We start from the raw sequence: 22,713 nt of genomic DNA on the forward strand, positions 1-22,713 counted from the left end.
ATCGGAGTTAAAATAACCGTTAAATCGTGATTTTTCGTTTATAACCGTCGAAAAGTTTTGTCTTATTACTTAATCTCTGAATGTTTTTTTTTGCAATTTTTGGCGTATGCGATCTTGAAGCATATATAAACAAGTTTGATGGTTGGATCGTTAAAATTAGTTTCTAAGATGCGTATCTCATCAAAACGATAGATTCACCAACACTTAAGAGTTTATTTATACTTTCATCAAATATAATATAAGATTTTGTGGTATCCACTAGTGTAAATATTTTAAATTGAAGATCGAATTCATTCATTGTATTTATATAAGGTCAAGGAGTGTAGCTGTAAAAAATCATCAAAATCAAAGTTAAAATAACCGTTAAATCGTGATTTTTCATTTATAACCGTCGAAAAGTTTTGTCTCGTTACTTGATCTCTGAATGTTTGTTTTTTGCAATTTTTGGTGTATGCAATCTCGAAACATGTATAAACAAGTTTGACGGTTGGATTGTTGAAATTAGTTTTGTAGGATACGTATCCCATCAAAACGATAAATTCATTAACACTTAAGAGTTTATTCATACTTTCATCATTTTGATGGGATACGCATTGAAGCATACATAAACAATTTTTGGCGTATGCGATCTTGAAGCATATATAAACAAGTTTGATGGTTGGATCGTTAAAATTAGTTTCTAGGATGCGTATCCCATCAAAACGATACATTAACTAACACTTAAGAGTTTATTTATATTTTCATTAAGTATAACATAAGATTTGTGGTATCCACTAGTGTAAATATTTTAACTTGAAGATCGAATTCATTCATTGTATTCATATAAGGTCAAGGAGTGTAGCTGTAAAAAATCATCAAAATCGGAGTTAAAATAACCGTTAAATCGTGATTTTTCATTTATAACCGTTGAAAAGTTTTGTCTCATTACTTCGTCTCTGAATGTTTGTTTTTTTCAATTTTTGGAGTATGCGATCTCCAAGCATGTATAAACAAGTTTGACGGTTGGATTGTTGAAATTAGTTTTGTAGGATACGTATCCCATCAAAACGATAAATTCATTAACACTTAAGAGTTTATTCATACTTTCATCATTTTGATGGGATACGCATTGATGTTATACTTAATGAAAGTATAAATAAACTTTAAGCGTTAGTGAATCTTATCGTTTTGATGACTTGGAATAAATATATTAATTATTTATATATTTTAAGTGTTAATTAGACTATGTTTCAATTAGTATGTGATGATATTTAATAATAAAATTACATTTATGTTTTTTATTTTTATTCAAGTTAAAATGTTATAAGAGATAAAAAAAAATAAAAAAAAGCTGGTTATTTTTTTTTCTTTGGGTTAAACATTAGGCGGGAAATGGATGGATATAGGTTGCAAAATTTCCCAAACATTAGGTGGGAAACGGATGAAACTCTTAAAATATTAGGCGGGAAATTAATTACTATAATTTTTTTATGTTTTTGGTATTTTTAAATTACTTGATATTTTTATTTTTAATGTGTTTTATGATTTTTAATCTCAATCTTTGCCTATAATATACTATAAAAATAAATAAATAAATAAAATTTAAAATTTATATAGAATAATAATTAATAAACAATATATACATATTCATTATATCTATTGCATTTTATAGTAAGTTTTTTTTAGTAGTTTAAAAAATTAAAATCATCAAAATAGCATTTTTCTTATCGTGTCGAAACAGATTACCCGCGTGTCACTCTCGTGTAAACCTGTTAAGGACCCGTTATTAATGGGTTATTATCGTGTGACCCGATAATGACCCGATTAGTTATCGTGTTGATCCGAAACCCGTTATTTTCGTGTCGTTTACGTGTCGTGTTAACGGGTCGTGTAATAAATTGCCAGGTCTACTTGAGACCCTCAGGGTAATGATATGCCCCACTTAACTGAGTGGCCTTGACCCCATCACCTGAAGCTCCCACCCAAAAATGAAAGCAACTGCTCTACTTCCAGCTATGTCCTGGACGATGGTCCTAATCATTGTGCTACCTCATGCAACTTGCTCACCATGTGAATCATACATTGTTAATCACCACACACGCTCACTAACACGAGTTTAGTAGTATATTTAATCATTTGTAATAAGGTTTGTCTATTATGTTACTTTGTCTAAATCGCACCGCTTTAGAATAATATATCATTGTCGTGATCATATGTACCCTTCATTTATCTCATAGTGAATAGGATGCCATATTGACCCGAGTAACTAGACATGCTCAAGTGACCCTACACATCAAATGATAGGAGAAACACAAGGGTTTCTCCTATAGTTTATGTCACCGATAGGAGAAACACAAGGGTTTCGCCGGAGGAATACCCCATGTGAATATATCACTCATCCCGTGATGTATAAGAGTTCCATATACACACGGGGATATACACATTGGACACCCAAGAATCCCCTCACCTGTGGAGGCTTGTGGCTGGATTGGAGGTTGCGATTTCAAGGGTCCTGCGCATCAGGTTGAATATTCAAGATTTGGACCACGTGCCTCCAAAGCTCATTAATTGCAGCTTGAACTGGATAATCACCCGTCTCTCTGTTCCTTGACCACCTTGGTGATGATTGTGATGAGATCAAGCCAGTATAGTCATTTGCAGCAACCTTTGTATGTTTGGACGTTGCGAGTACATTTTCCAAATCTAACTGGGTTAATGGCCTTGGTGCCTGAAGAAAGAAGCGTAGACCAACATTCTCAGTACAAATAAAACCTGCAAGCCTATTACTAGAGCTTAAACTACCAAGATAAACAATGAAAATACCATATCTACTTACAGAAGATTTCTTTCCATTTTCTTCATTTAGTAGGTCTCTGATAGGAAAATAGGCTGCTTTCTTGCAAAGCTCAAGTAGATCCGAACCTGTGTAACCCTCAGACAAGACGGCTAAACGGTCATAATCAATATTGTCTTCAACTCTCTCGCCCTTCAAAATCACCTTTAGTATATCAGCCCTCTCTCTTTGATTGGGTATCCCAATCTCAAAGGCCTGAGGAAGACGACGAAGTATTGCTTCATCAAGTTCTGATGGACGATTAGTAGCAGCAAGAACCATAACTCGAGCGTTTTCTGCATGAACAATATAAAATATCAAACCAAATGCCCTATCCAAGGAAAGAAAAAGAAAATTCCTATTTCAAGAGAAGGGGAACAAAAAAAACTTACGATCTGTAGTAAAGCCATCCCATAATGCCATGAACTCAGTTTTCATGTTTGTTAATGCCTCATGATCTGTATTTCGGCGCTGACCCAAGAAACTATCAACCTCATCAATAAATATGATAGCAGGCTGAAGTTTATAAGCCAAGCTAAATACAGCAGCAACTGCAGAAGAAAGTATAAAGATGGTAAGCACAGTAGATATGAAGACTACAAAAACTTCACAATCCTTGTAGAAACAAGCATAATTTGAACTCTTGAGGTAAAAGCAACAAATATGCATGAACCTTTCCTTAAAAGAAATAGGGTCTAAGAAAGGATGGCTTCAAAGTAAGAGGTCAGTCGTCCCAATTAACAAGTTAGATCACAATATAATTTCTTTTATACGGCCCATTTTGATTCCCAGTTGCATAAGTATCAAATTATTTGGCTTACTTGACTTATTAGTTGAGATGGTAGGAAAGAGCACTATAAAAGTCCTAACGACATGGTTATAGTTGTTCCATGGGTTTAGCTAGTTGAGTAAGTTGTGAGAAGCACATAAAAGTATGGAAGCTACCAAATCAAAGCTCATACGAAGTTATCTTTCTTATTAAAAAAAGGCCCATATTTCATCCAGCACACTCCGTTTCTGTACTTCACAACCATACAATGCTAACAATGATATTCCGATAATAGAGAAGTAAAAGATATTGTCTGAGAACCAAAGAAAATCTAAATGGTTCTACGCATAAAATTGCTATGGTAAGGACCAAGGACAACTTCTCAGTACATGAAGCTAATAAGATTGACCAGAATTAACAAATTAAAACACTGCACTGAATCTGAGATAAAGATACAGGTTATGAAACATGCAGAATCTAATTGAGAAGAGACAGTAGAAAATCATATACTCGAAAAGAGTCCGTTTTAACATGATCATCACTCACCGAGCTTTTGTGCATCACCAAACCATTTGCTCATCAGATTTGATATCCTGACATTGATGAAAACAGCTCCAGACTCCTTTGCAATAGCTTTGGCAAGCATAGTCTTTCCAGTACCTGGTGGTCCATACAGCAAGACACCTTTTTGTGGACCAAGAAGCTTCCCATGGGAAGACAAATTAGGCCTCTGTAGCGGAAGGATCACTAGTTCATACAAGGCTTCCTTTATAGCTTCCAGTCCTCCAATAGATTCAAATTCTACTTCAATGTGGTCGGGGTTTATTACATCGCAGGCTATAACATCCTGATAATGAATACTATATCAGCATTAATAAACTGAAAAGTTCAAATCGACAGGTCAAGAAATCTAACGGTATCATTCCAATTTTATCGGATGTCCCGAAGTCATTCAAAATAATTTCACACTCACATACCAAGTATTAACAAAAAAAACAAATTGATTGCACCATAATGCATAAAGGAAAACAGCAAAAACGCCTGCATTTCAAGAAAACAGCACGAAAAACCCTCTAAAACCCAAACAAAAACTGCATAAAGAATTCATCATATCTCAAAGTACCACCTCAAAATTCACATATTACAAAAACCCATATCACTATTATCCAAAATTTATTATTATTTCCAAAAATAAATTAAAAATCCACGAAATAGCAAGTTAAGAACAACCCAGAGGCCAGAAAAAAAAAAGGCCTCTTTACCTCATAAGAATTGGTGTTAATAAGGGGGCGGCCGAGTCGCTTGGAGATTTCCTTCTTGTTCTCCATCGCCTTCTTTGACGCCTCCCGGTTCCTGGACCACCCTGGTGATGATTGTGATGAGATCAAGCCAGTATAGTCATTTGCAGCAACCTTTGTATGTTTGGACGTTGCGAGAACATTTTCCAAATCTAACTGGGTAAATGGCCTTGTTGCCTGAAGAAAGAAGCATAGACCAACATTCTCAGTACAAACAAAACCTGCAAGCCTATTATTAGAGCTTAAACTACCAAGATAAACAATGAAAATGCCATATCTACTTACGGAAGATTTCTTCCCGTTCTTTTCTTCATTTAGTAGGTCTCTGATAGGACAATAGGCTGCTTTCTTGCAAAGCTCAAGAAGATCCGAACCTGTGTAACCCTCAGACAAGACGGCTAAACGGTCATAATCAATATTGTCTTCAACTCTCTCGCCCTTCAAAATCACCTTTAGTATGTCAGCCCTCTCTCTTTGATTGGGTATCCCAATCTCAAAGGCCTGAGGAAGACGACGAAGTATTGCTTCATCAAGTTCTGACGGACGATTAGTAGCAGCTAGAACCATAACTCGAGCATTCTCTGCATGAACAATATAAAATATCAAACCAAATGCCCTATCCAAGGAAAGAAAAAGAAAATTCCTATTTCGACAGAAGGGGAACAAAAAAAAACTTACGATCTGTAGTAAAGCCATCCCATAATGCCATGAACTCAGTTTTCATGTTTGTTAATGCCTCATGATCTGTATTTCGGCACTGACCCAAGAAACTATCAACCTCATCAATAAATATGATAGCAGGCTGGAGTTTATAAGCCAAGCTAAATACAGCAGCAACTGCAGAAGAAAATATAAACATGGTAAGCACAGTAGATATGAAAACTACAAAAACTTCACAATCCTTGTAGAAACAAGCATAATTTGAACTCTTGAGGTAAAAGCAACAAATATGCATGAACTTTTCCTTGAAAGAAATAGGGTCTAAGAAAGGATGGCTTCAAAGTAAGAGGTCAGTCGTCCCAATTAACAAGTTAGATCACAAAATAATTTCTTTTATACAGCCCATTTTGATTCCCAGTTGCATAAGTATCGAATTAGTTGGCTTACTTGACTTATTAGTTGAGATGGTAGGAAAAAGCGCTATAAAAGTCCTAATGACATGGTTATAGTTGTTCCATGGGTTTAGCTAGTTGAGTAAGTTGTGAGAAGCACATAAAAGTATGGACGCTACCAAATCAAAGCTCATACGAAGTTATCTTTCTTATTAAAAAAGGCCCATATTTCATCCAGCACACTCCGTTTCTGTACTTCACAACCATACAATACTAACAATGATATTCCGATAATAGAGAAGTAAAAGATATTGTCTGAGAACCAAAGAAAATCTAAATGGTTCTACGCATAAAATTGCTATGGTAAGGACCAAGGACAACTTCTCAGTACATGAAGCTAATAAGATTGACCAGAATTAACAAATTAAAACACTGCACTGAATCTGAGATAAAGATACAGGTTATGAAACATGCAGAATCTAATTGAGAAGAGACAGTAGAAAATCATATACTCGAAAAGAGTCCGTTTTAACATGATCATCACTCACCGAGCTTTTGTGCATCACCAAACCATTTGCTCATCAGATTTGATATCCTGACATTGATGAAAACAGCTCCAGACTCCTTTGCAATAGCTTTGGCAAGCATAGTCTTTCCAGTACCTGGTGGTCCATACAGCAAGACACCTTTTTGTGGACCAAGAAGCTTCCCATGGGAAAACAAATTAGGCCTCTGTAGCGGAAGGATCACTAGTTCATACAAGGCTTCCTTTATAGCTTCCAGTCCTCCAATAGATTCAAATTCTACTTTAATGTGGTCGGGGTTTATTACATCGCAGGCTATAACATCCTGATAACGAATACTATATCAGCATTAATAAACTGAAAAGTTCAAATCGACAGGTCAAGAAATCTAACGGTATCATTCCGATTTTATCGGATGTCCCGAAGTCATTCAAAATAATTTCACACTCACATACCAAGTATTAACAAAAAAAACAAATTGATTGCACCATAATGCATAAAGGAAAACAGCAAAAACGCCTGCATTTCAAGAAAACAGCACGAAAAACCCTCTAAAACCCAAACAAAAACTGCATAAAGAATTCATCATATCTCAAAGTACCACCTCAAAATTCACATATTACAAAAACCCATATCACTATTATCCAAAATTTATTATTATTTCCAAAAATAAATTAAAAATCCACGAAATAGCAAGTTAAGAACAACCCAGAGGCCAGAAAAAAAAAAGGCCTCTTTACCTCATAAGAATTGGTGTTAATAAGGGGGCGGCCGAGTCGCTTGGAGATTTCCTTCTTGTGCTCCATCGCCTTCTTTGACGCCTCCCGGTTCGGGTCGAGATGCAGAAACTTGGTCTCCCTCTCCCCTGAACCTCCCATTTGAAAATTGCACACGAACTTGACTTAATTCCCAATTCTAGTGCCCCTCTGCAATTATAGCAAATTAGGGCTTGGAGTTAAGAAGCAGGGGTTTGGATTGGAAGCAGACGCAGGGTTTGCAAGGGATAAGAGAGAGGAGGACGAAAAAGTGCCCTGCTTGGCAGACAAGTTGAGAATTTCGTTTGGGGCCGTCGGCTTTTCGAGGGAGTTTCAAGTCGGCCCGTTACAGTTTGGGCTTTGCCTTTTGGTGGTGTTGAATATGGTCTAGGCCTAGGTTTAATGTTTAGGCCATGGGCTACCTCTATGAGTGCGTTGGTTGCACCGGACTACATTTAAGAGATTAAGTTGAACTTGCCTATAAGGGGGCGTTTGTTGCGCTGGACTATCTCGGACTGGATTAGCTTCAAGGACTAAGCTGGACTGGCTTAGACTAGACTAAACTGGACTAACTTAGTGAAACGTTTGGTGCAGTATTGGACTAAGAAGCTGGATAATAACAAATTATAATATTATATTATTTAATATATAAATTATTAATATTTTATTATGATCTTATCTTTTTCTTCATTTTTTCCTACCATTTCCTCGTTAAATTGGATGAAGTTAGTACCGCCAAAAAATTCATCACCATCCCTGAACCGAGATCTTAGCTTTGAATGCTCGAATCTATCATGGATTTGAAGAAGCCCAAACAGGCCGAGACTTCCAAGCCATTTTCCAGCCACATTCGACCACATTTTGGCCTCGATTCAAGTAAAATCGTAATCTTGTCACTCCCAGCTTCAATTTGGTATATTTTGTATGAAAGTTGGTTGTGAAATGGATCTGAAAGAGAGTCGGAAAGTTAATGATTGATCTAGGTGACCGGAGATGACGAGGAGTCTGTCGAGAGTGGTCGTTGAGCATGACGAGGACGAGAAAGAGAAGATAGTCTTAGCTAGTCCCATGGTTATTGGGGGGTCTCGCTAAGACCTCTTAGTGAAGGGTTTTGTCCATGCTAGTCCCCTTTAGTCTCATTAATATTAGTCCCAGCATGGAACAAACACAGTATTGGACTAATAGCTAATCCAGTCCAGTCCAGTCCAACTTAGTGAGGGCAAACAAACGTCCAGACTAAACTGGACTGATTTAGTGAAACGTTAAGTGCAACATCAGATTAAAAACCAAAATAATAACAAACTATAATAATATAATACTTAATACAAATCTATTAATATTTTATTGTTATGCAACATTTTTCTTTTTTCTAAAATACTCTCCACCCTCCCAAAAAACTTATCTGATTTTCTCCCTCTTTGACCTCGTCCCATTCTCTCCGTTTCTCCTCCTTTTTTTTCGCAAAATTTCAGATCTTTCAAAATATTTTTACTACAAGACGCAGATTTTTCAAGAGATTTTTTTCAATCACTGTCCTAATTTTGCAGGGTGAGATCGTCGTCCCTCTTTGCCATATCGAATTTTGCAATGGGAGAATGTCGTCTTGATGGCGGTGCTGGTCTTGCGCTTGCACGCTCATCTTTTGGGGATTTTTGTAGGTGGTTTCTATCAATTTTGGTTTTGACGAAGACCGTCGGTGGGGATGTAGGTTCGTTGTAAACTTGTTGGACGACTACGAAGATGATGTGAAGCAGATTCGACAAGTCCTAGGCGAAGCAAAGAAGGTGTTGGTGACGGGACTATCAATCCCCTCCTTTTTGGAAGGTCTCGCTAAGGCCACTTAGCGACGCTTCTAATCCACATGAGTTCGACTTAGACCTGGTTTGGTACTGAGGTGATTCTGAAAAAAGCTGCTATCAAAAAAAGCAGGGAGCTGTTTTTGTGTTTGGTAAACACTCAGCTTCAGCTTTTTTTCACAGTTTTGGATGAAAAAAGCCAAAAACAAGAAGCTGCAGAACCTAGCTTTGAAAAACCGACTTTTTTTCACATCTGTTTTACATAAAAGTTTACCAAACATTCTAATACTGCTTTTTTTTTTCAAAAGCACTTTTACAAAAAAGTTTACCAAACACTCTGCTGCTTTATTTCACAGCTGCTTATTCTCACAGCACAGCAGAAGTAGCTTTTTTTCAAAGCACAGCAATATCAAACCAGCCCTTAGTCTCATTAAAGTCAGTTCATGCTCATGTCAAACACAGACTAGGAATCCTTGTTAAGCTAATCTAGTCCAGTGAAACCTACCGAAGCCAAAAACTCTCCTAAACCCTAAACTGTATTAATGTAGGATGAAGTGAATGTGAATTTGGGTGCACTGACTTGACTAACGAATATAAGCAATATTTCCGAATTCTCCTTACTAAGTCAAATAAAACTGAGAAGATACTTAACATACAATAAGGCGTGTATAAAACTACAGTTTTGTATCTATTCGATTTGTAAATGACATGTAACTTAATTTGTTAAGAGCATTCACTCTTGCACCTTAGTCCCAAGTTCGATTCACACCTTTCCCCTAATGTTGCTTACACATATAAAGATATCTTTTCAATTTTAGTATTGATTAAGAATTTGTTTGTGTGTATTTTTAGATATTTATGTGCGATCTGTAAGTTCATAAGTAAAACTCATACGTAAATCAATATAAGTGGCAGCTAGCATTTAGATGCCACGCATAAATCCTTTTGACTTGAGGTTGTGACCATAATTTGGCATTGATGGTAACAGTAGTCAAACTCCTCCTAAACTTTTCCGCACCCAGAATAGTGTGAGAATGAATGTACATTATTATTTTGACATATACATACATAAATAACTAGAACATGAAGATTCCTACTTTCACATAAATAAATAACTTGAACACGATGATTCCTACTTTCTAAAATTCCCAGTAGAATTCAAGTGGCAGAGAAACAAACAGAATTTCATATATACAATTAAAAATATTATAAAGTGTTGTGCAAAAAATACGGAGTGGTATGTCACGTGTTATTATATAATTAGAGAAATTTATTTTTAGTATCCTTCTATTTATGTAATACCATGTGATGTTCTGTCACATATTCCGAGCGCAATGAAAATTCTCTTCTTATGGATTTTTTTTTTTTTTTTGCTAGAGTGTAGTACTACATTCATCTTCTTTTCCCAAAGTAGTACTACATTCTTAAATTATCTATTAGTTGACTAATGACATCACGTACTACAATTAGCTGTCCTAATCACATTAACATATTAGTGGACAGCGCAATATATTTGTGGTATTTAATTTAATTACATAAAGTGATGGGTGGTACTATATAAATAAAATTCGTGCATTAAACTTGTGTATCATAAATGTGATATATTTTATATCTATAAGTTTTTATTATAATTAGTAGCTAAATTATAACTTGAATTAAAATACAAATTTGATTGGTGTCACAACGAATTTATTCAAATTCCTCTCATCATTCCTCATCAAATCCTTATTCAAAAGGTAACTCCTAAATTTCCTATTTAATTTAGGATTAATTGTCATGTTAATTACAAGATATTATGTCACATCCCAACCCGGGCGGGACCACTTCCTAGGCCCGACTCCACTGTAGTACGATATTGTCCGCTTTGGGCCCCAACCACACCCTCACGATTTTGTTTTTGGGAACTCATACGAGAACTTCCCGATGGGTCACCCATCCTGGGAATGCTCTCGCAAGCTATTCGCTTAACTTCGGAGTTCCCATGGAACCCGAAGCCAGTGAGCTCCCAAAAGGCCTCGTGCTAGGCAGGGATAAGAATATACATATAAAGATCACTCCCCTAGACGATGTGGGATGTCACATATTATTCCACATAATATCTTGCAATTATTCACCCAATTACACCATGTATGGCCAACCACTATTCTCCAAATAAGGCCGGCCACTCCCTTATAAATAGCCTCATTATCTCACTAAAAAACTAAGTCATTTGCTACCCACAAACTCCTAAATACATTATTTTCAGAATTATAACTTTGGCATCAGAGATTCTTCGGCTAAAGCCCCCTCATTCATCATGGGCGGGTTTTTGGCCTTAATCTTAGGTGTTATTATTTTGCAGATGTATTTTCATCAAATGAGAAGATGGCAGAATTTGCATCCACAAAATGCATTAGAGTTATGATCATAATTTTACTCCAAAATTAGCATGAAAATATTCCCATTCTAACCATCCCCGTCCAATGAGAGATTTTTAGTATATCTAAAACATGAGACAGTACACCACATGTTATTATATAAGTGGTGTAAGTTACCAATTAGTATTATGGTCTAGTAGTATTGCTCTTCATCTTATGGTTACCTTCACAAAATTATTGCTATCTCATTAGTCATTGTGAGGTTTAACCCACTTCCTCACCCTTTAGTGTAGATAATATTGTTTGTTAAAATAAAATAGTGTATTTTTTTTTTTTGTAAGTGTCCCTCCCATTGTATAATTACAGTTGGGGCACCGCCCTATGTTTTAGGCACACTAAAAAATCTCTCTCGTCCAAGAAGTTAAACATGTTTGTGATTGGGTTTAGCAGTCCTCTACATCCTGTGGTTACCTTCATAAAATGAGTCAGTCATAACTTGATATTAAATTTGTTATATCGAATTAAGATTTCTCACTGACAACTAAGAATGAATAATATTAGACAAATAACTGTATAGCCAAGTGCAATGTCTACATATTAAACTGTCTATAATTATGGATGTGATACTTCAGTTCGACTCATATAAATAATAAGCTTTGATATTTAATTGTGGCCGAATGATTATAAAAAGACCCATTTAATTTATCTTTTTATTTAGGCCAAATTTTTTTCATGATCCTTGAGGTGATACCTTATTTTTAAATAGATTTCTATGGCGAAAAAGCTATTAATTGTAATCATGTGGTGAAATTCGTTATCAATCATAGTCCAAATTCGATTTTTCCTTATTCTTCTGTCATTGGTAGGGGCAAAATTGTTATTTTCATTTTTATTGATTCCATCAACCAATCATAAAGTGCCATACGGACATAATTATTATTATTATTATTTTAAATTTAGAGCTACAATAAAAGAATAAATAAACAATAAAATTACAAGGTTAATATTATCATACTTTCTCATTTCAAGAGAGCTAAGAGTTCAAATTCAAGATTTAAAAAAATCACAAAGTACTTCGCCGCGTTTAGGTTAGAATATAAGTTATTATGCAAATATTGAATTTTGTTTCATTTTAAGAAGAACAGTGGTGGACGCGATGGCTAGGATTATGTGAGAGAGAGGGGGAAGGTGGCGGTGGTTGCTGTGGCTGTGGCTGGGGTAGGGATTTCCTTTTTTATTTTTTTTCTTCTTCTTCTATTTTTGTTGATTATAAAAAAGTGGAATTACCAAAAAGAAAATAAAAAAGAATGGAATGACCTTTTTAACCATGCTGATATTTTGACAGAAATTTCAATTTGAACTACTATTGATAACAAATTTCACCACAGGGTTAAGATTAACATTTTTTTCACTACAAGAATCGATTTAAAAGTAATGCCTCACTACAGGAATCAAGAAAAAAATTTAATCTTTTATTTATTTATTATTACTTTTTTATGGTCAAATTTTTTACTCAAAAGATTTATTAATTCGTAGGGACTATAAGAAAAGCTCAGTCTTTTCGGAACCCAGTGCGCCATGTTTAAGCCTCACGTTGAAAGTACTCTCACTTTGAAGGGAATGAAATGAGTCAGTATAATATCTCTCTCCCCTCTCTCTCTTCTCTCTCTCTCTCTCTCTCCTCATTGTCCTCATACAGATAACATCACCATACATTAGAAAAAGATATAATCATTCCATTTGAGAAAAATGAACTAATTTGGATTTGCTCTTACAAGGTGGGTGCCTTCAGCATAAACAACGTGTGGAAATCAAATGCATTTCCATCTCTCTCTGTCTCTCTCCCCTCTTCCTGTTTGAGTGGGGTGGATCGAAAGTTGATATCATGTACTACAAACGCCAGTTTTGTACTTCAGTGTAGTACATGCAGAGACGACGGCTTTCCCTCGCAGTTTCTGCTTCTGCGTTTTCGTATCGAATTATAAATATGTCTGCCATGTGGTCGCCACCCCTCAAGCACTCGGCGCAAGCAGCAGCGTGACAGCGGAGTCGTGGGGGCTTTTTCTTTCAGGCTTTTAGTTTTCTCTGTAGCGGCATTTAATTCCCATTAAATTCAAGACTGCATTGGGGCTTGCAAGGTTTGATCTTTTTGGTGGGTTCTTGCGATCTCAATGCAATAAGCAATCTGGAGGATTTCAGATTGCGGATTCAGAAAAGGGTTCATCTGCGGATACCCCATTTGTAAATTTCTGAAATTTCCGTGTCGCGATCGAAGAACAAGAAGAGAAAGTTGAGGTGATAATATCATTGATGGGTTTTGTGTTCGTTTCATTTCAGTTATCGGATTAGTTCTTTGATGTTTTTGACTAAAAGGTCTTGAGAAAACATGTTCATATCATTAAATTCTGTAAATTTACTCTCTCTCTCTCTCTCTCTCTCACTCATTTGACTCGATCTGATCAGGGAAGGAGGTTTCTAGACCAAATGGGGAACACAAATGGCGAAAACGGAGAGATTGAGACGTTTGAGACAGAGAATGGACATGAGAATGAAGAGAATGGAGGTGAGCCACATGAGGATTTGAACAGAATAGTCCCATGGACAAGGCAGATTACAGTCCGGGGACTCGTAACCAGCGTAGTTATTGGCGTAATTTACAGTGTTATAGTGACAAAGTTGAACCTCACCACTGGTTTGGTTCCTAATCTCAATGTTTCGGCTGCACTTCTCGCCTTCGTGTTCATCCGGTCATGGACTAAGCTGCTTCAGAAAGCTGGAGTTGCATCGACTCCCTTCACCAGGCAGGAGAATACAATAATTCAAACTTGTGCGGTTGCATGTTATAGCATTGCTTATGGAGGTCAGAAAAATTTTGCTTTTGCTATTTTTTTCGTGTTGATGATTCGATTCCATAATATTTTTGAAATTTTGAATATGGGGTTTTGCTGAAATATATGGCACTGCAGGTGGTTTTGGTTCGTATCTGTTGGGTCTAAGCCGGTATATTTACGAGCAAGTTGGGGTTGATACTGTGGGGAACACTCCCGGGAGCACCAAGGAACCAGAGCTTGGTTGGATGACTGGTTTTCTATTTGTTACTAGTTTTGTTGGGCTGCTGGCTTTGGTTCCTCTCAGAAAGGTATGTTCTTTCGTCCTATCTAACTTTCGATAACAGAACAAGGTTTGTATGAAGGAGTGAAAGAGTAAATTGGGTCTGAACTGCGAAATTATTGAGAAATCGATTGAGATTGCTTGTGTGTTTGAATTGACAAAGTTATTGATTCCGCACGGGGTTAGATTATTGTTTGTTCATGCAGTTTGGGTTGTGTTTGCAGATCATGATCATAGACTATAAATTACCATACCCGAGTGGAACTGCTACTGCTGTCCTTATTAATGGGTTCCATACTTCAAAGGGTGACAAGATGGCTAAGTAGGCATCCGTTTCTATGACTTAATCTTCGGTTTAAGATCAAATAGGACTCGAGCTTGAAAGAACTCTAACATGTTGAGGTTCTTCTTGCAGAAAGCAGGTTCATGGGTTCATGAAATTCTTTTCAGCTAGTTTCTTGTGGGGTTTCTTTCAGTGGTTTTATTCTGGAGGAGAGAAATGTGGATTCGCTCAGTTTCCAACATTTGGATTGACCGCTTGGAGAAATTCGTGCGTGCTCTGCATCTTTCATTTTCCTTCCGTTAATCATGATTGATCCTTCTCTCGTCGTTGATTGCATAAATTGTATTTTGCAGATTTTACTTCGATTTCAGTATGACTTATATAGGAGCAGGGATGATCTGTTCTCATCTAGTGAACTTATCTTTGCTTCTCGGCGCCATACTCTCTTGGGGAGTAATGTGGCCATTGATAAGGGGTCTTAAGGGAGAGTGGTTTCCTGCAACTTTATCAGAAAGTAGTATGAAGAGTCTAAACGGTTACAAGGTGTGGACTAGACATTCAATTCGATTTCTTAACGAGATTCTTATTGATTTTGTCATAGAGATTTTCGAGTTCAAGTATGTAGGCAATTGAGTTATGTGTATCTTCGTTTTGCTGCAGGTTCTCATTTCCATTTCCTTGTTACTAGGAGACGGACTGTACAATTTTCTCAAGATACTATACTTTACTGGCTCAAGCATCCACATGAAAATGAACAAGAAGAACCTTAAAACAGGTAACGCGCGACTTTGCATGGTTTCTGCTTCGTGTGCGAAAATGAAACATTTGATTTGAGAAGCATCATTAAACTATTTCTCTCATGCAGCTTCAAATAACCAGAATGCGACTCTTGATGATCTTCGACGAAATGAAGTCTTCATAAGGGATAACATTCCGGTTTGGGTAGCGTGCGTAGGGTACACCTTGTTCTCTGTCATCTCCATCATTATCATCCCGCTCATGTTCCCTCAACTGAAATGGTATTATGTAGTCGTAACCTACCTTATTGGACCCTCTCTAAGCTTCTGCAATGCTTATGGTGCGGGTCTAACTGACATGAACATGGCCCATAACTACGGGAAAGTGGCTCTCTTTGTGCTTGCTGCTGTAGCTGGGAAAAACGATGGTGTTGTTGCAGGACTTGTAGCCTGTGGTCTGATCAAATCAATGGTTTCTATCTCCTCTGATCTGATGCACGACTTAAAGACTGGTCATCTCACTCTCACGTCTCCTCGATCAATGCTTTTAAGCCAGGCTATTGGAACGGCCATAGGCTGCGTGGTAGCTCCTCTGACATTCTTTCTCTTCTACAAGGCTTTTAAAGTGGGGGATCCAAACGGTGAATACAAAGCCCCTTACGCCATCATTTACAGAAACATGGCAATTCTCGGCGTTGAAGGCTTCTCTGCTCTGCCCAAACATTGCTTACAGCTGTGTTATGGTTTTTTCTCATTTGCCATAGCAGCTAATCTGCTGAGAGATCTTGCTCCTACGAAAATTGGGAAATGGGTTCCGCTTCCAATGGCAATGGCTGTCCCATTCCTCGTTGGAGCGTACTTTGCGATTGATATGTGCATGGGGAGTTTGGTTGTGTTTGTCTGGCACAAGCTGAAGAAGAACAAGGCAAGTTTAATGATTCCGGCAGTTGCTTCCGGTTTGATATGTGGAGACGGGATGTGGATCCTCCCTTCGTCGATTCTTGCATTGGCCAAGGTTCAACCTCCCATCTGCATGAATTTCTTGGCAACTAAGTAGAGTTGGGTTTGCGTCGCAGACTCATAGTTGTGTTCTTCGAGTACAGTTGCAGTAGGTAAAATCTGCAGATGCAGATTCAGCAAAGTATAGGGGAAGTAGTGATAATTACCTCAAGTAATACATAAAGTAATGTAGCATGGTAGATGACTAGATGCTAGGATTTTGTATCCTACTTCTTATATGATGAGCTAATAAAGATGCATACAAAGAAAACTTGTGCCACATTTTGTCAAATGAAACATGTGATTTTAACCTTTTTTTTTTCTTCCGAAAATACAGTGTTCTAAACTACTCCAATCTACGGATGGTTCGAACTTAGGCGTAAGAGGATCGAAACACTGTCCTGATCAACTGGTTTGACTCACGATTGCCATATTGCATCTTTATTTTCCCTTATGGTATGCATCCTCTTCTTCCTTCCCTCCTAAACTACTACGTTTTGTTGAAACATGGTTTTTTTCAACAATGAAATGTTATAAACTACTCGATCAATGGATGAGCGATTCGTGCTCGAGCGCAAGGATTGTGACATTGTCCTGGTCAATTGACTTAACCCGCGTTTGACGTGTTGCTTTGCTTTCCTTTGCCCTTGTGCCGATTAAAAAGATAAGGCTGGAGCAGGTGAAGATGAATGGTTTTAGAAGCTTACATCAGATATGATGGCGGAAGTGGTCCTCTCTATATATATATATTCAACGCCTAGAAGTTTGGGTATGGAAGTAGTAAATGAAGTTGTTTGTAAGGACCTAGGAGAAATTAAGGTAGTTGTTTCAGAGTTGAGAGCAGGGCAGACATCCATTTTTGGACCACCACCGATGTGTGTCAATGTCAGTGACATAGTTCTTCTGGTGTGGAAGAAGTTGCTGCACGCCTTAACGTTGGTTCAACTTCAACTTTTCTAGGCACTAGGCAGGCGGTAGACTGATTTTTCAACCCCTATTGGCATTACATTGCTTCCATTCACTATGGAAAGGGACGAGGGCCTGTTTGACATTGCATTTCGAATGACTAGATTCAGTGTGAGATAATCGAAAATGTATATGGCAAGTTTGGCAAAGCCATCACAACTTTTTTTTTTTAATGCTTTACAGCGAAGCGTTGCGCTTCTTTACAAAGTATTTTCGAGTTTTATAGAATATTTATTGTGTTTTTAATAACAATGCCTGCACTAAAAACGTTTTTCGTGTGTCTAGAACTATACTATAAAACGTAAGGAAAAACATAAAACATTTTAATTGGACTAACAATTGGAAGGGTTTTTTTTTTCTTTTTTTCCTTTCTAGAAAGGACTAGCTGGTGGCTTTGCCACGATAGTCTACTTTTTCGGGGGATGGGAAGACTCACGTAGACATTTCAGCCTCTTCTAGCCACCATCATGTGATTCACTAGCGTTAAGAATCGAACTCAAAACGTACTGTGTGAAATACGGGCTTGAAAGGGGTTTGAAACACCCTTATGTTGCATACAGTTGCAGATGGAGTTTCTAGCTCAGTTTCAGAAACACGTCGAGGTGATGTGAATAACCTTATTCGACTACACATGGACAAGACATCACTTCGTGGATCAACATAAACAAGACATTACATTTCTACTTCAGATGCTTGACTATCGACGTAATTGGCCAATAATACACTGTCATGTGCAAGTTAATCTCCACATAGCAATGCAATATTAGACTACAGTGCAATCATATTCAATCGTTCAATGTACTTGTGACATCGTTGCATGTCTCCCAGCGCCTTGTCACCTCTGTCCTCTTATTTTCGACATCGTCATTCTCTTCCAATATTTCCAACGCTTCCCGTGACATTACCATATCTCATTTGGTTAAATTTCAAAAGTTTACTCGTAAAAAACAATGTATGAAAGAGAATTTCCGTAACCAGACAATAGATTCTCAACCCAAAACCCTAAATTTCACAAACCCCAAAATGCGAGTCCAATCAGCCCATATCCGCCTGGATCAAAGACGTAAATAAAGTCAACTTAAGGCCCAGATAGTTGTGTCCGACCCCTCCATCCACCATTGTTGTAGCTCAACTTAAAGGCCCACATAGTTGTGTCCGACCCTTCAGTTTAGCTCTTGTTTGTTGGGTCTGTTGGGTCTCGGCCCACCATTAATTTATTTCGCTGAATTTTAATTAAATTAATCGGCGTTTTCAAGAAATGGCAAAATCTAGAATTCATCTCCCAATTTGTACTCGAGTTTAGAAACCGTTGTTAAATTAAAATTCCATTAATTTATTTTGCTGAATTCAATAAAACGTGCATAATTGGTCTTAGTCGTTACCTTTCTTAAAAAAAATTGCTACTTTGAAGACGTAACCCACATGTGGGTCCCATGTGTCCACTTGAATACTTATTTTTTTAGGCTTAATATAAAATAAAATAAAATTTATTTTTATCATATATTTGTAATATTATTTATATATCTTTTTAATAGGAATGAGATTTATCTTTGTTGAAAAATCGAACTGTGTTCCTGGTACTGATAAATTTTGGTTGGCCGTTGGATCCTCAGGTGGGAAAGGGATCATCGCCGGATCCCTAGATGGGAAATGAATCATCTCCGGATCTCTTCCACCTGAGCCAACTAAGGAAAAAATCCGAATTCTTGAAATTTAATCAAACGGTTAAAAATTTCAATGTTCCGAATTTTTTACGGGTGAAAGGGATCCGTTCCCCCTGGTGGAGGTGCCGTTTCGAGTTCGCAGTTGGGAGACATGTTTACCCTTTAAAATTTAAAAAGCCTCAAAAATTTATTCATAACAAGTGCGTAATATTCCTAAATTCGAAGGGCATTTTGACAAGGTATCGTCCATAAATGGCCGCTTGAGCAAATTTACTTTCCACTCTGAGAAAACAAAGCAGCAGAGTCCATCTCGCAAAGCCCTTCTCTCTCGGCGGGTAAGTCCCAATTGTTCATCAATCTTTGCTCTTCAATTCACAATCTCTCTCTTATCAGTTTTATTTTAGATTTTGTGCTTAAACCTTCATGGGTTTTAATGGGTGTTTCAAAATTTTGTTTTCTGTGATTGGTGGAAACTGTTTTTTATTGAAATTTCAAGGCTTTGGTGCATAACTTTTGTGGGTTTTAATTTAATTGGTATTTCAAATTTTGTTTTCTGGGATTGGTTGAAGCTGTTTTTGTTGAAATTTCGAGGCTTTGGTGCATACATTTTTGTGGGCTTTAATTGGTATATCAGAATTTTGTTTTCTGTGATTGGCAGAAGCTGTTTCTGTCTAAATTTCGAGGATTTGATGGGCGAGTTTTTGTGGGTTTTAACGTTTTCGGTGATATTTGTATGGTGGCAGTGAAAGATGGCTTCTGATCGAAAAGTTCACGTATTCCAAGAGGTGGCAAAGCACAACAAGAACGAAGATTGCTGGGTTGTTGTTGCTGGGAAGGTCAGATCTTTATCTTGAGTTGCATATTTGAATGTCGTACTGTAAACTTGAGTTCCCAGTTGATTGATTGATTTATCCTTTGTTTGGTTGCTGAGAAAATCTAGGAATATGAGAAAATAACCCTCAAGGACTCAACCCAGAATTTGACTATTATGTTTCTGCATGTCAATGTGCTCATGTTTGCCACACTCCCACTCCTCAGTCCTCCCGTTGTATCTGTCCCTTGATTTGATTTTGATTATTCAATCCATTGACTAGAAAAGAGTGAGCGCATAGGGGAAAACCGGATTGCGAAAATCACTTCCCGGTGTTTTAAGGTCTCATTTGTACAAGCATAAAGCAACTAATTTCTCGGTCGATGATTGTATGAAGTTTAGATCTCACACTTGAAACAAAATCTGCTAGCTGCACCAAAAAATTTGATAGTTAGAAGAATAGGCTGATTTATCGATGATTGGAATATCAATTTTCAGGTGTATGATTTGACGCCATTCATGGATGATCATCCCGGAGGCGGTGAAGTTCTGCTAGCTGCAACTGGTAAGGCCTTCGATTACTACGTATATCCTTTTATTTTCAACCTTCAAGCCAGTAGGGTTTATGAGACTAATTTTGTTTGAAAACTGTAGGAAAAGATGGAACAGATGATTTCGAAGACGTTGGTCACAGTGATTCAGCCAGGGATATGATGGAGAAGTACTACATTGGTGAGATTGATCCATCAACTATCCCATTGAAACAGATTTCCATCCCGGCACAAGGGGGTCAAAGCAATCCTGCCAAGACATCCGATTTCGCGATCAAGATTTTACAGTTTCTGGTTCCCCTTTTAATCTTGGGGTTGGCCCTTGCTGTCCGTAACTATACCAAGAAAGATTAGAGTATTTCTATTTCATTATGTCCACTCATAAGGTTTAGTTATTTGACGTAGACCAAGTTGAGTAGTTGAAATTCACAATTGCTCGTTTCAGTTATGTCGTTCTTGGTTTATGTCATTGTTCGTCCGAGCGCCGGTCGACCGGTTTCTAGCGTCTGTTTGGTTAGAAGGTGATTGACAGATTGTACAATGGTTGATCTAAAATTAAAGGATTTTGCTTCTTATTATTTCCATATGAATTCCTCGTCCGTTATTTGTTGCTGATCTGAGAAAGGCAATTGTTGCGTGCTGCATTTGAAACCCGTGCTGTGCTGGTGTCCATGTCGCAGGTTTTTATTTTTTGACGTTTTACCTTTTCTGTGGATGCGTTTTATCTCGTGGTCCTGGACCCTCGTGCATCAGGGTAGAATTATCTACATCTTTGACCAAAATACATTTAGCCAGCCTCCTCAACTGTGAACGGTGTTTCACACTGTCCTTCGAACGTTCAATGATCTCAATTTTTCGTTAAAAGAAAAACTGATGAAATGAGTTTAAAAATTTTTAGTTCTAACGATAAGAACAAAATAAATAGTAAAGTGAATAGTATCATGATTGATTTTTTAGTGTAAAAATGTGGTTTTTCGTTAAAATAAACAGTATCGGGAACTTTTCGTTAAAGTTCCCATCATTAAATCCATCACCTGCAATGCACATAGTAGGCCTGGCAATACGGGTCATGTTTATTGTGTTCGTGTTTATTTTTTGTCATATTCATTATCTTAACGGGTTGTGTCAAAACTATTATCTTACTGGGTTCTTAACATGTGATCCGATAACGATCTAATTTGTTAATGGGACGTGTCGTTTAGTGTCAGATAACGAGTCATGCAAGAAATTGTCATGTATAATGTCTAAATTTGACAAACAACATCCCTATTGGGTTTTTAACACGTGATCCGATAATGACCTGATTCATTAAAGAATTTTTAACAGGTGACCCGATACTGACCCAGCTCGTTAACATGTTGATCCGAAACCTATTATTTTCATTTCGTTTAATGTTGAATAAACAAATCGTGCAAAAAATTGTCAAACCTAACGCATAGCCAACTTTTAGGGTACATAATAATAAATACTTGAAGTCAACAAAATAATAATAAATACTTGGAAATTCCGAAAATACATCGATGACTTGTAATAAAACTTATGCTTGATAGAAATATTAGTATCTTATAGAATCGACGAATAAGGTGCGCTCATTAAAAATTTAAAAATTCACAAACGAAAAAATGGCAAAAAATAAAGTATGCATTTCCCTTCTATATCTTGCAGTGGATCTCTCTCATTTAATAAAAGTCTGAAATCTTGGTTTACTAATTGGTGAAATACTAGGTCATCCGAATTGTTTTTTTTTACTAATATTCAAGAAAAGAGTATTTTAAAAGAATTCATTGACTTAGAGAAACTCTTACTTTTGGCCGTAAATGAGTTTGGGCATAAATGAGTCATGAAGAAAAATAATATTTTCAAGATAGTTTCATTAAAAAATAAAAATAAAAACACAATTGGAAGGCCTGTTACCGGCGTCGACGACTAAGAGTGAGACGGCGATGACTAAGAACTTTCTTGTTCGTAAGGGGCGGTTGTGGACTTTCGGGTTTGCGTTGTTTTTTTATTTTCGCGAGCTTTTATATATAACTAGCTCCTGCTAATTGACTTTATTTATTTATTATGTTTATGTATCAGTATTTTATTTATTTATTATGTTTTTGTCAAATATAGTAATATTAATTTTCTTATTTTATCTAAAAATTTAATAGAGAAAGTAATTTTAGGATTACGAATGTTTCACCATTTTCACCTTCTCCCTTATATATACATACATAAAATTCAAT

At 36.9% G+C, this 22,713-nt stretch overlaps 3 protein-coding genes across 3 annotated transcripts; 2 read left to right on the forward strand and 1 right to left on the reverse strand.

The window, feature by feature from the left end:
- Positions 1 to 2,318: 2,318 nt before the first annotated feature.
- Positions 2,319 to 7,484, reverse strand: LOC137733742 (uncharacterized). Its single transcript, XM_068472913.1, has 9 exons — positions 7,196 to 7,484; positions 6,480 to 6,780; positions 5,558 to 5,716; positions 5,165 to 5,460; positions 4,844 to 5,056; positions 4,128 to 4,428; positions 3,205 to 3,363; positions 2,816 to 3,108; positions 2,319 to 2,707 (listed from the first exon to the last, which is right to left on the reverse strand). Exons 1-9 carry the CDS (start codon positions 7,331 to 7,333, stop codon positions 2,483 to 2,485), a joined length of 2,085 nt encoding a protein of 694 aa, XP_068329014.1. The 5' UTR covers positions 7,334 to 7,484; the 3' UTR covers positions 2,319 to 2,482.
- Positions 7,485 to 13,303: 5,819 nt separating this feature from the next.
- Positions 13,304 to 16,748, forward strand: LOC137733743 (metal-nicotianamine transporter YSL2-like). Its single transcript, XM_068472914.1, has 8 exons — positions 13,304 to 13,658; positions 13,827 to 14,223; positions 14,330 to 14,502; positions 14,699 to 14,796; positions 14,890 to 15,024; positions 15,111 to 15,300; positions 15,418 to 15,532; positions 15,623 to 16,748. Exons 2-8 carry the CDS (start codon positions 13,848 to 13,850, stop codon positions 16,549 to 16,551), a joined length of 2,016 nt encoding a protein of 671 aa, XP_068329015.1. The 5' UTR covers positions 13,304 to 13,658; positions 13,827 to 13,847; the 3' UTR covers positions 16,552 to 16,748.
- Positions 16,749 to 19,372: 2,624 nt separating this feature from the next.
- Positions 19,373 to 21,063, forward strand: LOC137733744 (cytochrome b5-like). The gene is made up of 4 exons (XM_068472915.1): positions 19,373 to 19,458; positions 19,867 to 19,959; positions 20,433 to 20,499; positions 20,589 to 21,063. Exons 2-4 carry the CDS (start codon positions 19,873 to 19,875, stop codon positions 20,837 to 20,839), a joined length of 405 nt encoding a protein of 134 aa, XP_068329016.1. The 5' UTR covers positions 19,373 to 19,458; positions 19,867 to 19,872; the 3' UTR covers positions 20,840 to 21,063.
- Positions 21,064 to 22,713: the final 1,650 nt, after the last annotated feature.

The sequence above is a fragment of the Pyrus communis genome, chromosome 5, assembly GCF_963583255.1.
Source record: "Pyrus communis chromosome 5, drPyrComm1.1, whole genome shotgun sequence".
Taxonomy (NCBI): domain Eukaryota; kingdom Viridiplantae; phylum Streptophyta; class Magnoliopsida; order Rosales; family Rosaceae; genus Pyrus; species Pyrus communis.